Source organism: Thalassophryne amazonica, chromosome 10 (assembly GCF_902500255.1).
Source record: "Thalassophryne amazonica chromosome 10, fThaAma1.1, whole genome shotgun sequence".
Classification (NCBI taxonomy): Eukaryota; Metazoa; Chordata; class Actinopteri; order Batrachoidiformes; family Batrachoididae; genus Thalassophryne; species Thalassophryne amazonica.
Window position 1 is genome coordinate 102,284,626 of NC_047112.1, and position 14,222 is coordinate 102,298,847.

General features: G+C 45.5%; 1 protein-coding gene across 2 annotated transcripts in view; it reads left to right on the plus strand.

Moving 5' to 3' along the window:
- Positions 1 to 14,222, plus strand: part of nme7 (NME/NM23 family member 7) — a 137,398-nt gene that overhangs the window by 40,833 nt on the left and 82,343 nt on the right. For both annotated transcript variants that reach the window (XM_034180654.1, XM_034180652.1), the window contains exons 8-9: positions 3,580 to 3,644; positions 12,935 to 13,003. In XM_034180654.1, coding sequence (XP_034036545.1) covers positions 3,580 to 3,644; positions 12,935 to 13,003 — 134 coding nt within the window. The remainder of the gene's footprint in view (positions 1 to 3,579; positions 3,645 to 12,934; positions 13,004 to 14,222) is intronic.

Genomic DNA, 14,222 nt, shown 5'->3' on the forward strand with positions numbered 1-14,222 from the left:
ACCCAGCTTTATCTATCCATGAAGCCAGAGGACACACACCAATTAGCTAAACTGCAGGATTGTCTTACAGACATAAAGACATGGATGACCTCTAATTTCCTGCTTTTAAACTCAGATAAAACTGAAGTTATTGTACTTGGCCCCACAAATCTTAGAAACATGGTGTCTAACCAGATCCTTACTCTGGATGGCATTACCCTGACCTCTAGTAATACTGTGAGAAATCTTGGAGTCATTTTTGATCAGGATATGTCATTCAAAGCGCATATTAAACAAATATGTAGGACTGCTTTTTTGCATTTACGCAATATCTCTAAAATCAGAACGGTCTTGTCTCAGAGTGATGCTGAAAAACTAATTCATGCATTTATTTCCTCTAGGCTGGACTATTGTAATTCATTATTATCAGGTTGTCCTAAAAGTTCCCTAAAAAGCCTTCAGTTAATTCAAAATGCTGCAGCTAGAGTGCTGACGGGGACTAGAAGGAGAGAGCATATCTCACCCATATTGGCCTCTCTTCATTGGCTTCCTGTTAATTCTAGAATAGAATTTAAAATTCTTCTTCTTACTTATAAGGTTTTGAATAATCAGGTCCCATCTTATCTTAGGGACCTCGTAGTACCATATCACCCCAATAGAGCGCTTCGCTCTCAGACTGCAGGCTTACTTGTAGTTCCTAGGGTTTGTAAGAGTAGAATGGGAGGCAGAGCCTTCAGCTTTCAGGCTCCTCTCCTGTGGAACCAGCTCCCAATTCAGATCAGGGAGACAGACACCCTCTCTACTTTTAAGATTAGGCTTAAAACTTTCCTTTTTGCTAAAGCTTATAGTTAGGGCTGGATCAGGTGACCCTGAACCATCCCTTAGTTATGCTGCTATAGACGTAGACTGCTGGGGGGTTCCCATGATGCACTGTTTCTTTCTCTTTTTGCTCTGTATGCACCACTCTGCATTTAATCATTAGTGATCGATCTCTGCTCCCCTCCACAGCATATCTTTTTCCTGGTTCTCTCCCTCAGCCCCAACCAGTCCCAGCAGAAGACTGCCCCTCCCTGAGCCTGGTTCTGCTGGAGGTTTCTTCCTGTTAAAAGGGAGTTTTTCCTTCCCACTGTAGCCAAGTGCTTGCTCACAGGGGGTCGTTTTGACCGTTGGGGTTTTACATCATTATTGTATGGCCTTGCCTTACAATATAAAGCGCCTTGGGGCAACTGTTTGTTGTGATTTGGCGCTATATAAAAAAAAAATTGATTGATTGATCATGATGCTTGCACCACCATGCTTCACTGTCTTCACTGTGAACTGTGGCTTGAATTCAGAGTTTGGGGGTCATCTCACAAACTGTCTGCGGCCCTTGGACCCAAAAAGAACAATTTTACTCTCATCAGTCCACAAAATATTCCTCCATTTCTCTTTAGGCCACTTGATGTGTTCTTTGGCAAATTGTAACCTCTTCTGCAAATGTCTTTTATTTAACAGAGGGACTTTGCGGGGGATTCTTGCAAATAAATTAGCTTCACACAGGCGTCTTCTAACTGTCACAGCACTTACAGGTAACTCCAGACTGTCTTTGATCATCCTGGAGCTGATCAGTGGGTGAGCCTTTGCCATTCTGGTTATTCTTCTATCCATTTTGATAGTTGTTTTCCATTTTCTTCCACATGTCTTTGTTTTTTTTTTTTGTCCATTTTAAAGCATTGGAGATCATTGTAGATGAACAGCCTATAATGTTTTTGCACCTGCGTATAAGTATTCCCCTCTACAGTCAACTTTTTAATCAAACTATGCTGTTCTTCTGAACAATGTCTTGAACGTCCCATTTTCCTCAGGCTTTCAAAGAGAAAAGCATGTTCAACAGGTGCTGGCTTCATCCTTAAATAGGGGACACCTGATTCACACCTGTTTGTTCCACAAAATTGACAAACTCACTGACTGAATGCCACACTACTATTATTGTGAACACCCCCTTTTCTACTTTTTTTACTAATAGCCCAATTTCATAGCTATAGGAGTGTGCATATCATGAATGCCTGGTCTTGTTGGATTTGTGAGAATCTACTGAATCTACTGGTACCTTGTTTCCCATGTGACAATAAGAAATATACTCAAAACCTGGATTAATCTTTTTAGTCATGTAGCACTACTATTATTCTGAACACTACTGTACTTTCATGGTTTTGTTTCTTTAATTAACATTAAAACAGTCAGTTTTTATACATTTTTTTTTGGGTACCTAAAAGTTTTGCATGGTATGGTATGTTGTTGGAATGCAAGATAACTTTCCTGTTGAACTGAGGCGAACATGCACATCTAATTTTAGCTAAAGTAACTGAATAAAGCAACAGTCCTGCTCGATTCTCATAGTTTTTTTTGGAAGCTGATGACACCTATTTATTCTGGTTTTTGGGTCAAACTGTGCATTCATTAGCATTGCAAAATTATAGTGTGCCTAATTAAAAGTGCAGGAAGTTGTGTTGGTTCTGAATCTGTGAAATTGCAATGCTGACTGTGTTCTTGTTATTTGGGTGGCATCTTAGACAAAACAATATGAACCATGTTTGAAGGTCTCAGGCAATTAAGCACAAACTGGGATTGTGAGTTTGAAGTCAGATTGTATCAAAGATTGATTTGCTTCCCTTTGAAGATTAGGTTTTCAGGCTAATATACTCTAGAGCTGCTTGGAGCCACTCACAATGATGACAAGGAAGTTGTGACTGAAAATGCACTCAGACATGACTGGAATAGAGAAGCTTCTGTTGCCAGGCACCCAGAATAAGATCTCCTAGCAACAGCACCAGCTGCTTTTAGAAGCTGGACCGAGCGCGTCTATCCTAGACAGGCTGCTGGCTGCCGCCTGGGGAGGGCACAGGGGACTTGGGGGTGGTTACTTACCTAATGCACACTTAACTGTGACCGAATGCTTCCCCAACTGAGGGAGACATTTATCAGCACTCAGTGTGCCACATGATGGAAAAGGAAAACTCTGATTACACACAGCAGCATTTACAACGCATGGAAATTTTATGCAAGTCATGTCCCGAGGAGTACACGGCTGTTTTATTGAAGCTGGCTCTCTCTTTCAGTTATATATCTGCGACCGTCTGACCTTCACTGTCCCTGTTCATCTTCTGTCACTGATGCTGAACATTTATACAACACAGGCCCGGTGATAAGATGTCTCTCCTCTCTTCTAAGCCTCCACATATCTGTTGTACAAGCTCACTGCACATTATCCAAACAAGACATTACAACTTGAGAATTTTACAACCCAAGATAACATGAATCTTGTTTGTGTAAGAGCATCATAATGACTTCATTACAGCTACAATAAAACACACACAAACTAAAGCCAAGCTAGTTTTTTTCATTCTAATGTGAAATGTCATTCATGCCAGGAGTTCTAGGTTGTATTACTGCAGTAAGTACTGCTACCAATTGTAACAATCATTAACTATGTCAGATTACTGTAAATCATTGGGATCACACTTTACTGTTTTATTGCAGCACTAAAGGTTTTGTATAAAGTGAAGGTGTTACACTGCTGTGCTCCTGGAGTGGACTTTAACAACACTGTTGTGTTCACAGGCCTGACTGGGAAGATCTTGAACTCTATAACTGCAGCTGGATTTGAAATCTCAGCCCTTCAAATGGTAAAAAAATTATGAATGAATATTTTTTTAATGTTACTGTCAATACAATGCTGTAATAATTTTTAAATAACATTCTGCTCTGGTGTCCATTTTACACACTCATCTGAATTAGTCTTCTAAAGTACACTCAACAAAAATATAAACGCAACACCACTCAACAAAAATATAAACGCAACACTTTTGGTTTTGCTCCCATTTTGTATGAGATGAACTCAAAGATCTAAAACTTTTTCCACATACACAATATCACCATTTCCCTCAAATATTGTTCACAAACCAGTCTAAATCTGTGATAGTGAGCACTTCTCCTTTGCTGAGATAATCCATCCCACCTCACAGGTGTGCTATACCAAGATGCTGATTAGACACCATGATTAGTGCACAGGTGTGCCTTAGACTGTCTACAATAAAAGGCCACTCTGAAAGGTGCAGTTTTGTTTTATTGGGGGGGGGGGATACCAATCAGTATCTGGTGTGACCACCATTTGCCTCATGCAGTGCAACACATCTTCGCATAGAGTTGATCAGGTTGTCAATTGTGGCCTGTGGAATGTTGGTCCACTCCTCTTCAATGGCTGTGCGAAGTTGCTGGATATTGGCAGGAACTGGTACACGCTGTTGTATACGCCGGTCCAGAGCATCCCAAACATGCTCAATGGGTGACATGTCCGGTGAGTATGCCGGCCATGCAAGAACTGGGACATTTTCAGCTTCCAAGAATTATGTACAGATCCTTGCAACATGGGGCCGTGCATTATCCTGCTGCAACATGAGGTGATGTTCTTGGATGTATGGCACAACAATGGGCCTCAGGATCTCATCACGGTATCTCTGTGCATTCAAAATGCCATCAATAAAATGCACCTGTGTTCTTCGTCCATAACAGACGCCTGCCCATACCATAACCCCACCGCCACCATGGGCCACTCGATCCACAACACTGACATCAGAAAACTTCTCACCCACACGACGCCACACACGCTGTCTGCCATCTGCCCTGGACAGTGTGAACCGGGATTCATCCATGAAGAGAACACCTCTCCAACGTGCCAAACGCCAGCGAATGTGAGCATTTGCCCACTCAAGTCGGTTACGACGACGAACTGGAGTCAGGTCGAGACCCCGATGAGGACGACGAGCATGCAGATGAGCTTCCCTGAGACGGTTTCTGACAGTTTGTGCAGAAATTGTTTGGTTATGCAAACCGATTGTTTCAGCAGCTGTCCGAGTGGCTGGTCTCAGACGATCTTGGAGGTGAACATGCTGGATGTGGAGGTCCTGGGCTGGTGTGGTTACACGTGGTCTGCGAATGTGAGGCTGGTTGGATGTACTGCCAAATTCTCTGAAATGCCTTTGGAGATGGCTTATGGTAGAGAAATTAACATTCAATACACGAGCAACAGCTCTGGTTGACATTCCTGCTGTCAGCATGCCAATTGCACGCTCCCTAAAATCTTGTGACATCTGTGGCATTGTGCTGTGTGATAAAACTGCACCTTTCAGAGTGGCCTTTTATTGTGGACAGTCTAAGGCACACCTGTGCACTAATCATGGTGTCTAATCCGCATCTTGATATGGCACACCTGTGAGGTGGGATGGATTATCTCAGCAAAGGAGAAGTGCTCACTATCACAGATTTAGACTGGTTTGTGAACAATATTTGAGGGAAATGGTGATATTGTGTATGTGGAAAAAGTTTTAGATCTTTGAGTTCATCTCATACAAAATGGGAGCAAAACCAAAAGTGTTGCGTTTATATTTTTGTTGAGTGTATATTGCTTTCTCATGTTTCCATATAGTCTTGTTGTATATATGATATATATAGAGATATATATTGTATATAGACCTAATATTGTCAAGAGACATTCAGCAGTGCCATCTCCATTCTGAGAGGACAAAAGTGACACTGGTTCTGCTCGGCATATAGGCAAACAGGCCTATCACTATTGGATATTTTGAGGCATATTTCGATGTGTGCTTCTATTTTAAACAGAAGCTCACCTCTAAAGGTGCCCTGACATTTGCATGACTTTGATCCACGCACTTGCACACATGTTGTCATGATGATCCCACCTGCTGTGTTCCTAGCTGGATGCCATGCTTTGTTCTGCTGGATGCTGCACTTTAGTGCGCTGGTGGCTGCTTATATAAAATAATTATTTTGTGGCGATTAATCATTTTCTAAACAAGTAGGTAAAAAATGCACACCAAGATCCTCTGCTGAGGTGCATATGCTGGAATAGTAACTCAAATATAAAGAAAAAGCATAGCACACTCAAAATATTGATGTCCTGCCGCTGTTTTATTTCATAATAACGTTTCGGCCGAAGGCCTTTCTTTATATTTATATTTGATTAATCATTTTCTGTCAGAGTTTGCTGTTGAAAACACCTCTAATCGCTTCCAGAATCACAGAGAACCATTTCAGCTGGACCTTTTTTTTCTCTCTCTCACGCCCATCCACTTCATGAGGTGGAGAATGTATTTGGAACAGTCTAAAAGGTACAGTAGTGTTCAGAATAACAGTAGTGCTATGTGACTAAAAAGATTCATCCAGGTTTTGAGTATATTTCTTATTGTTACATGGGAAACAAGGTACCAGTAGATTCAATAGATTCTCACAAATACAACAATACCAAGCATTCATGATATGTACACTCTTAAGGCTATGAAATTGGGCTATTAGTAAAAAAAAAACAAGTAGAAAAGGGGGTGTTCACAATAATAGTAGCATCTGCTGTTGACGTTACAAACTCAAAACTATTATGTTCAAACTGCTTTTTTAGCAATCCTGTGGAATCACTAAACTAGTATTTAGTTGTATAACCACAGTTTTTCATGATTTCTTTACATCTGCGAGGCATTAATTTTGTTGGTTTGGAACCAAGATTTTGCTCGTTTACTAGTGTGCTTGGGGTCATTGTCTTGTTGAAACACCCATTTCAAGGGCATGTCCTCTTCAGTATAAGGCAACATGACCTCTTCAGGTATTTTGACATATCCATTATCAGTCCACAAAATATTCCTCCATTTCTCTTTAACCTCTTCTGCAAATGTCTTTTATTTAACAGAGGGACTTTGCGGGGGATTCTTGCAAATAAATTAGCTTCACACAGGCGTCTTGTAACTGTCACAGCACTTACAGGTAACTCCAGACTGTCTTTGATCATCCTGGAGCTGATCAGTGGGTGAGCCTTTGCCATTCTGGTTATTCTTCTATACATTTTGATGGTTGTTTTCCATTTTCTTCCATGCCTCTCTGTTTTTTTTTTGTCTATTTTAAAGCATTGGAGATCATTGTAGATGAACAGCCTATAATTTTTTTGCACCTGCGTATAAGTTTTCCCCTCTCTAATCAACTTTTTAATCGAACTGTGCTGTTCTTCTGAACAATGTCTTGAACGTCCCATTTTCCTCAGGCTTTCAAAGAGAAAAGCATGTTCAACAGGTGCTGGCTTCATCCTTACATAGGGACACCTGATTCACACCTGTTTGTTACACAAAACTGATGAACTCACTGACTCAATGCCACACTGCTATTATTGTGAACACCCCCTTTTCTACTTTTTTGTACTAATAGCCCAATTTCATAGTCTTAAGACTGTGCATATCATGAATGCTTGGTCTTGTTGGATTTGTGAGAATCTACTGAATCTACTGGTACCTTGTTTCCCATGTAACAATAAGAAATATACTCAAAACTTGGATTCATCTTTTTAGTCACATAGCACTGCTATTATTCTGAACACTACTGTATGTATTTGTAATGTTTATATCGTAATGGTTTGGTAAACCAGTTGCATGTTCTTTCCTTCTTATGAGTAGCTGTAAAATTCTGTTTATGATAGATTTAACAACTCATTGTAATCATTCAGACAAACTGCGCTGTGATGCGGTGTGCTGACGCAATCACTCATACTCACACTCAGTGTTTTTTAATTGTTTGCGCAATGTTCACATGAAGTTCATGTAATTAATGTGTGATGGAGATTTTGAACATTTCAAAATTTTCTTTGTGCACTTGCACAAAGCTGCACACAGTTTACAATGGGTTTGAGACGGGTTTACTCTCCCGCACGGCAGTGTGTGTGTGTAAGTGCGTGGATCAAAGTCGCACCGAGTGTCAGGGCACCCTAAGTACGTTCAGTACCTTATCGTGGTGGGGGAGTTTGCATACCCGGATGATTCTAGGAGCTATGTTGTCGGGGGCTTTGTGATCCCTGTAGGGTCTCCCAAGGCAAACAGGTCCTAGGTGACGGGTCAGACTAAGAGCAGTTCAGAACCTCCATGACCAGTAAAAAATCAAGGACCGAGACGTCGCCCAGTATGGCGGAGCCGGGGCTCCACCCTGGAGCCAGGCCTGGGGCTCGCGCGAGTGCCTGGTGGTCGGGCCTTAGCCCATGGGGCCCAGCCGGGCTCAGCCCGAAAGAGCGACGTGGGCCCGCCCTCCTGTGGGTTCACCACCTGCAGAGGGGGCCATGGGGGTCGGGTGCAGAGAGGATTGGGTGGCGGTCGATGGCGGGTGGCCCGCTGGCCCGGTCCATGCTCACAGCCCCTGGCTGTTGGGACGTGGAATGTCACCTCGCTAGGGGGGAAGGAGCCTGAGCTTGTGCAGGAGGTTGAGAGATACCGACTAGAGATAGTCGGGCTCACCTCCACGCACAGCTTGGGCTCTGGTACCCAACTCCTGGAGAGGGGCTGGACGCTTCATTTTTCTGGCGTTGCCCACATGGAGAAGCGGAGAGCTGGGGTCACATTGCTTATTGCTCCCCAGCTCAGTCGCCATGTGTTGGAGTTCACTTCGGTGAACGAGAGAGTCGCTTCCCTATGCCTTTGGGTCGGGGACAGGTCTCTCACCGTTGTCTCGGCCTGCGGGCCGAGCAGCAGGGCAGAGTACCCGACCTTCCTGGTGTCCCTGGGAGGGGTACTAGATAGCGCTCAGACTGGGGACTCCATTGTTCTCCAGGGTGATTTCAACGCCCACGTGGGCGGCGACAGTGAGACCTGGAGGGAGGTGATCAGGAAGCACGGCCTCCCCGATCTGAACCCGAGTGGTGTTCAGTTGTTGGACTTCTGTGCTAGTCACAGTTTGTCCATCACGAACACCATGTTCGAGAACAAGGGTGTCCATAAGTGCACGTGGCACCAGGACACCCTGAGCCAGAGGTCGATGATCGACTTTGTAGTCGTATCATCTGACCTTCGGCCACATGTCTCGGACACTCGGGTGAAGAGAGGGGCAGAGTTGTTGACAGATCACCACCTGGTGGTGAGTTGGATCCGCTGGGAGGGAAGGAAGCCCATCAGACCTTGCAGGCCAAACATATCGTGAGGGTCTGCTGGGAACGACTGGCGGAACCCTCTGTCAGCGAGGTCTTCAACTCCCACCTCCGGGAGAGCTTCTCCCAGATCCCGGGGGAGGTTGGAGACACGGAGTCCGAGTGGACCATGTTCTCCACCTCCATGGTCGATGCGGCCGCTCATAGCTGTGGTCGCAAGGTCTCTGGTGCCTGTCGTGGCGGCAATCCCCGAACCCGGTGGTGGGCACCGGAAGTAAGGGATGCCATCAAGCTGAAGAAGGAGTCCTACTTATCTTTGTTGCAGGTGGAACCCCAGAGGTAGCTGACAGGTAACCGGCAGGCCAAGCGTGCTGCAGCCCGTGTGGTTGCAGAGGCAAAAACTCGGGTCTGGGAGGAGTTCGGGGAGGCTATGGAGGAGGACTATCGGTCGGCCTCGAAGAGATTCTGGCAAACCGTCCGATGCCTCAGGAGGCGGAAGCAGCTCTCCACCAGCACTGTTTACGGTGCGGGTGGGGAGCTGTTGACCCTGACTGGGGATGTTGTTGGGTGGAGGAAGGAGTACTTCGAGGATCTCCTCAATCCCATTGTCACGTCTTCCGAAGAGGAAGCAGAGACTGGGGATTCAGAGGCGGACTCATCCATTACCCAGGCCGAAGTCACAGAGGTCGTTAGAAAGCTCCTCAGTGGCAAGGCTCCTGGGGTGGATGAAATCCGTCCTGAGTACCTTAAGTCTCTGGATGTTGTGGGACTGTCTTGGCTGACACACCTCTGCAACATCGCATGGAGATCAGGGACAGTGCCTCTGGATTGGCAGACCGGGGTGGTGGTCCCTCTGTTTAAGAAGGGGGACTGGAGGGTGTGTTCCAACTATAGGGGATCACACTCCTCAGCCTCCCCGGTAAGGTCTATTCCAGAGTACTGGAGAGGAGAATTCGACCGATGGTCGAACCTTGGATTCAGGAGGAGCAGTGTGGTTTTCGTCCTGGTCGTGGCACACTGGGCCAGCTCTACACATTCCATCAGGTGCTGGAGGCTTCATGGGAGTTCGCCCAACCAGTCCACATGTGTTTTGTGAATCTGGAGAAGGCGTTCGACCGTGTCCCTTGGGGCGCCCTGTGGGGAGTGCTCTGGGAGTACGGGGTCCGGGGTCCTTTGCTAAGGGCTATCCGGTCCCTGTACGACAGCAAGAGCTTGGTTCGCATTGCCGGTAGTAAGTCAAACCTGTTTCCAGTGGACGTTGGCCTCCACCAGGGCTGCCCTTTGTCACCGGTTCTGTTCATTATTTTTATGGACAGAATTTCTAGGCGCAGCCAGGGTGTAGAGGGGTTCTGGTTTGGGAACCACAGAATCTCATCTCTGCTGTTTGCGGACGATGTGGTTCTGTTGGCTTCGTCAAATCAGGACCTTCAGCGTGCACTGGGGTGGTTTGCAGCCGAGTGTGAAGCGTCCGGGATGAAAATCAGCACCTCCAAATCCGAGGCCATGGTTCTCGACCGGAAAAAGGTGCTTTGCCCTCTTCAGGTCGGTGGAGTGTCCTTGCCTCAAGTGGAGGAGTTTAAGTATCTCGGGGTCTTGTTCACGAGTGAGGGACGGATGGAGCGTGAGATCGATAGACGGATCGGTGCAGCATCTGCAGTGATGCGGTCGCTGTATCGGACCGTCGTGGTGAAGAGAGAGCTGAGTAGGGGGGCAAAGCTCTCGATTTACCGATCGATCTACGTACCGATAATCACCTATGGTCAAGAGATTTGGCTCATGACCGAAAGAACGAGATCGCGAGTACAAGCGGCCGAGATGAGTTTCCTCTGCAGGGTGGCTGGGCGCTCCCTTAGAGATAGGGTGAGGAGCTCTGTCACTCGGGAGGAGCTCGGAGTCGAGCCGCTGCTCCTCCACATCGAAAGGAGTCAGTTGAGGTGGCTTGGGCATCTTTTCCGGATGCCTCCTGGACGCCTCGCTGGAGAGGTGTTCCGGGCACGTCCCATTGGGAGGAGGCCCTGGGGAAGACCCAGGACACGCTGGAGGGACTACATCTCTCGGCTGGCTTGGGAACGCCTTGGGGTTCCCCCGGAGGAGCTGGGGGAGGTGTGTGTGGATCGGGAGGTCTGGGCGGCTTTGCTTGAGCTGCTGCCCCCGCGACCCGACTTCCGGATAAAGTGGAAGAAATTGGATGGATGGATGGATGGATGGATGTTTGCTAGTTGTTGTATGGCTGGGGGGGCCTGGCTGCTGGTTTGTTTGCCTTTTGTGTTTCCTCCCAGGTGGCATGCATTTGGGACTGAGTGGCTGTGTTGCTGAGGCTGTTAGGACTTCACCCTGATCACCTGCGACTCGTCAGGACTCACAGCTGAGGTGCATCTGGAGGGATTGGAGTATGTTGGCATTTAAGACTGAAGTGCACAGTGTGCATTTGCCAGAGACTCGACCTTGTGACCAGACGGGTGAGATCGTCGTCTTGGGAGCCATCTCATCAGCAGCGGACGCTGAGAATGTCCAGGTTTGATGCACGGTCTGTGAAAGAGGAGAGGGTGAGGTCTCACGCTCGTCAGCACACTTCCTGAGGTACGTTGGATTTTGTGACTAACAGTTATACAGTCAGTAAATGTGGTGTCCCTCACACCTTATTGTATTGAGCTGTATGTTAGTCATGTATCAGCTTCCACTGCGGTGGTGATTTGTGAACGAGATGTTCCATGCCTGCAGGTTGGAAGCTGATCAGTAATCAAGCCAGGAAGTGTTTGCTGTTTGTACACCTTTAAGTGTTCTGTGTGTAGAGTGTGGACTCACATAATGGTTCCTTCTTTCACAGACTCGGTTGTTGCGGCCACCTGGGGGGTGTCGGCGGGGTCCTTGGGTCCGAAACAGCTTCTGGCTCCGGACCGTTAGCGCTGCTGGGAGCGCACCACGCCAGACCGCACCTGTTATTATTATTATGATCACTGTTATGTATTAAATTCAGTTAGCCTTTGTACCGTGCTCTGCTTATTTCATACTGGGTCCTTCAAACGCTGGTCGGTTCTCCGAGCTGCGTCCGACACATAACACTAGTTGTAGTACAGCATGCAAACAATCTGCCTGGACAATTTAACACACTGCCTTTTCTTCCATAAAATACACAATCATTAAGTACAACTGACAGTTTGGAGGTGAGCTAAAATCAACCCACAGAACACATACGAGTATTCAAAAAAAAAATCATATTCGAAAGATGGGCTGAGGCTAAATGTATCCGGTGTAAAAGAAAGAGAATCACAGCTGTGAATGGAGCCTTACGCATAATGTCAGCAGTGGAGTCACACTTTAATAAGCTGCTCATTAACAAGCAGTAGTTTTACAATGATTCCACCTGCTAATTAAATAATCAACCTTAGCAAATATTGTACACTGAGATTAGTGACTTGCCAGTCACTGCAACTGGAGAAGTTCTTTCTGGCTCACCAAGGTGGTGATAACAGGATTTATGACATCAGCTCCCTGGCATCTAAACGTGTATAGTTTTGACTTTGAGACAACCTGACCTCATAATTTATCTGGAGGATGCTGCTTCTAGCTGTGACATCTCATGGTCTTTGGTTTTAGATTCAAAGAGATTCAAAGCACATTCTGGGCTTCAGCACAAAAATAGAAACAGTGAGGGTTTTTATCAGCACAGTGACACACGGCTTGTTATGTAATAATGGAAAAAAAATTAATGCAAATAATTGATTAATTGTGCAGCGCATTTATTTGTAAAGGTAGGCTTTTGCATCATTTATGTTCTCAATACATCTCTTGGATTTGCATCAGAACTACTGAAGGTTTCATGAGATGATTGTGCTGTTGCACATCGAAGCACACAAACATATGTGACTGGGCTGAAATGTTTCCCATCATTATGTCCTCTCTTCAAACAAAGCCTATCAAAAATCTTGCCTGGCATGCAGTCTCCACATATTTTGTATTGAAAGACATGTTTGTACACCCCCCCCCCCCCCCACATTGTTTTTTGCACAGTTCACTGTGGACCGAGCAAATGCAGAAGAATTCTATGAAGTTTACAGAAGTGTTGTTCCAGAATATCCTGTGAGTATGAACACTACATTATTTTTGCATCCCAGCAAGTACCTACACCACAGTCACCTAAGTCTTCTGGGTTTTCTTATAAGCACTGTCTATCTTAAAATATTTTTTTTATTGTGATTAAAGGAAATATTTCCTGTTCCTACATATTTACACAGTATATGCTTTTGAATATACAACGTATAACCACAACAGGTTACATTTTACAGACATTCTGCATTAATGTGCTGTAATTAATTATGTGCTATAATTAATTTCTGTGTGTGTGTATGTATATATATATATATATATATACTCAACAAAAATATAAACGCAACACTTTTGGTTTTGCTCCCATTTTGCATGAGATTAACTCAAAGATCTAAAACTTTTTCCACATACACAATACCACCATTTCCCTCAAATATTGTTCACAAACCAGTCTAAATCTGTGATAGTGAGCACTTCTCCTTTGCTGAGATAATCCATCCCACCTCACAGGTGTGCCATATCAAGATGCTGATTAGACACCATGATTAGTGCACAGGTGTGCCTTAGACTGCCCACAATAAAAGGCCACTCTGAAAGGTGCAGTTTTGTTTTACTGGGGGGGGGGAAACCAGTCAGTATCTGGTGTGACCACCATTTGCCTCATGCAGTGCAACACATCTCCTTCGCATCATCCGTGAAGAGAACACCTCTCCAACGTGCCAAACGGCAGCGAATGTGAGCATTTGCCCACTCAAATCGGTTACAACAACGAACTGGAGTCAGGTCGAGACCCAGATGAGGATGACGAGCATGCAGATGAGCTTCCCTGAGACAGTTTCTGACAGTTTGTGCAGAAATTCTTTGGTTATGCAAACCGATTGTTCCAGCAGCTGTCCGAGTGGCTGGTCTCAGACGATCTTGGAGGTGAACATGCTGGATGTGGAGGTCCTGGGCTGGTGTGGTTACACGTGGTCTGCGGTTGTGAGGCTGGTTGGATGTACTGCCAAATTCTCTGAAACGCCTTTGGAGACGGCTTATGGTAGAGAAATGAACATTCAATACACGAGCAACAGCTCTGGTTGACATTCCTGCTGTCAGCATGCCAATTGCACGCTCCCTCAAATCTTGCGACATCTGTGGCATTGTGCTGCGTGATAAAACTGCACCTTTCAGAGTGGCCTTTTATTGTGGGCAGTCTAAGGCACACCTGTGCACTAATCATGGTGTCTAATCAGCATCTTGATATGGCACA